The sequence below is a fragment of the Petaurus breviceps genome, unplaced genomic scaffold (assembly GCF_028583685.1).
Source record: "Petaurus breviceps papuanus isolate PSGF00001 unplaced genomic scaffold, PetGlider_PUasm1.0 101, whole genome shotgun sequence".
In the NCBI taxonomy this organism is placed as follows: domain Eukaryota; kingdom Metazoa; phylum Chordata; class Mammalia; order Diprotodontia; family Petauridae; genus Petaurus; species Petaurus breviceps.
The window spans coordinates 6,296,007-6,298,553 of NW_027185575.1; the positions used below are offsets into that span (position 1 = coordinate 6,296,007).

Consider the following 2,547-nt stretch of genomic DNA (forward strand, 5'->3'; position numbering starts at 1 on the left):
TCTCTGTCTCTGACTCTCTGTCTCTCTCTGTCTCTGTCTCTGTCTCTGTCTGTCTCTCTCTCTGTCTCTGTCTCTCTGTCTCTGTCTCTGTCTCTCTGTCTCTCTGTGTCTCTGTGTCTCTGTCTCTCTCTGTCTCTCTCTCTGTGTCTCTCTCTGTCTCTCTCTCTGTCTCTCTCTCTCTGTCTCTGTCTCTGTCTCTGTCTCTCTCTGTCTCTCTCTGTCTCTCTCTCTCTCTGTCTCTCTCTCTGTCTCTCTCTCTCTCTCTCTCTCTCTCTCTCTCTCTCTCTCTCTCTCTGTCTCTCTCTCTCTCTCTCTCTCTCTCTCTCTCTCTCTCTCTCTCTCTCTCTCTCTCTCTCTCTCTCTCTCTCTCTCTCTCTCTCTCTCTCTCTCTCTCTCTCTCTCTCTCTCTCTCTCTCTCTCCCTCTCTCTCTGTCTGTCTCTCTCTCTCTCTCTCTCTCCCCCCTTTCTTTTTTGTTCCAAAGATTAGACTTTAGCACTTCACTTTTCTACATTAGAAAAGCATCAGCTTCTAAAAGCAGTGAAATCTGGGGGCTGTGGTCTTGCTCCTGTAACTTCATGTGTACCAGGAGCCCAAACTGCTCTGAGCATTGTCCAGGCTTGCAGAATTTCCCCCTTTCATCCCTCGAGGGAGGAATAGACTGGTTTCCTTGAATAAACTCTGTGATGTTTTTGCTTGCGATCAGGCTCCAACCTCACATAGCTAATGTTAAGCTCATTAGTCGTCACCATGGTGTTTTCCAAGCAGAGATTTCAAGGCTAAGACAGAAATTCGTCATCACTTTCCTAAGCACTGGGTTTTTCAAAATCAAAGTAGCTCTTCTACCTTCATGACAATTGCCATCATTGGTGAATGACGAGCAATGCCCTCATGTAAGAATTCCTAAGAGAAGCAGCTATGATTTTATTCCTCCCCCAACACAGATGGCAAGAATGACTCTTAGTATAGCAGCATCAAACTCAAATGAGACCACAGAACCAGACATAAGGATTCCTGTGGGCTGTAGATTGACTCAGAAAACCACATAACAGCATTCTCTATGTTTTTTTTTTAATTTCCATTTATTTTGTAGAATATTTCCCAATTATATTATAATCTGGTTATGGTGCTTGGGGCATGTTGAAGCCAGCATGTTTAACACTTCTGATTTAGTCCATAAGTCCCAGGCAGCTGCCCCAGTTACAGGGAATCAACCAGGGTCCCACAGTTAATAATTGTCAGAGGTGGGATGTGAACTCAGGCCTTCCTGGCTTCAAGTCTTTTCCTCCTCTGAGGTTACCTCAGTACCTAGTAAGGGAAACTGAGTTAGGAAAGGTTTCTGATCTCTTACCTTTGCCAAAGGAGGCAGCTATTCCATTCATAAAGTGGGTGAAAGGCTTGTTAGGGGAGCCGGGGATATCCAAAGACACCACAGAGTTACTGCTCAACAGATCAATCTTCCCCGCCTGCTGCCGAAACTTCTCCAGCTCCCTAGACAGGAGGTTGAACTGCTCACTTTGGGTCCGACATTTCTCTTCCAGCTCTCGAACCTTGGACTGCACAACAGGGGCATGGAGATAGGGTCAGTGGGGAGGTAGGCCCCCCAGAGTGGGCTGGTATGGCAGGAGACTGGCTCCTGGTTTGTAGAGTGAAGAAAGGGAAGAGTGGGTGAAAGAAATTCAGGATATGTGAGGCCCACACAGACTGCCAGCTGAGTCACTGGCCCAGTTCCATCCCATATTAACGTATAAAATCAGAGGTACCAAACTGTCTGGCAAGCATTAGGAAGATGCTGCTCAGGATTTCTGGGCAGCCTGAGTCTTTTGGGAGTGGGAGGAGGCAGCCTCTGTCTCTGGGAGTTTGATTTGAAGGCATTAGCCTGGGATGTAGGAGGAATTGGGTGGAGTGGTTCACTGGCTATCAGTCTGAGGCCCAACATTGGTGTTATATATCCCTGAGAAAGTAGCCTTTTTTACCAGAGATCTTGGTCTGTCTCCACCAGGGTCAGGTGCACAATGTCAAAGTCTCACAGCCCCTGTATAGGGTAGGATGTATGTACATGTTGCCTATCCTGAGAGAGTTAAGGATTGTCTTATTCTTTGTATGTGCAGACCCAGCACCTATCAGAGTGCATGACACTTAGTAGGTGCTTAATGTTTATTGAACAATTGATTGTTCTGGTGAACACAATCAGGACAAGGGCAATTCACGGGAAGGGGACAAAATTAGGAAGGACAAGTTCAATCAATCCACCCATCAATAAACATTTATTGAACACCTACTATGCACCAAACACTGGGCTAAGTTCTGGGGATATAGACAAAGACAAAAGAATTCTTGCCTTCCAAGAGCTTACACTTTGGAGTAAGGAGATGACAGGATAACATAGACACCAATATATACAAAATAAATACATATGGAGTCTAACAGCCTGGGAGCAGGGGTGGGGAGGAAGAATCAAAGAAGGCCTCCTGGGGAAGGTAGTGGTTGAACTTCGAAGAAAAATGCAAGAAGACTTGGGCCTCACCCTCCTGTCTGCTCTTTCCTCT

At 46.1% G+C, this 2,547-nt stretch overlaps 1 protein-coding gene across 2 annotated transcripts in view; it reads right to left on the reverse strand.

Moving 5' to 3' along the window:
- Positions 1 to 2,547, reverse strand: part of LOC138158478 (RIMS-binding protein 2-like) — a 490,854-nt gene that overhangs the window by 93,152 nt on the left and 395,155 nt on the right. For both annotated transcript variants that reach the window (XM_069084581.1, XM_069084643.1), the window contains exon 9: positions 1,350 to 1,554. In XM_069084581.1, coding sequence (XP_068940682.1) covers positions 1,350 to 1,554 — 205 coding nt within the window. The remainder of the gene's footprint in view (positions 1 to 1,349; positions 1,555 to 2,547) is intronic.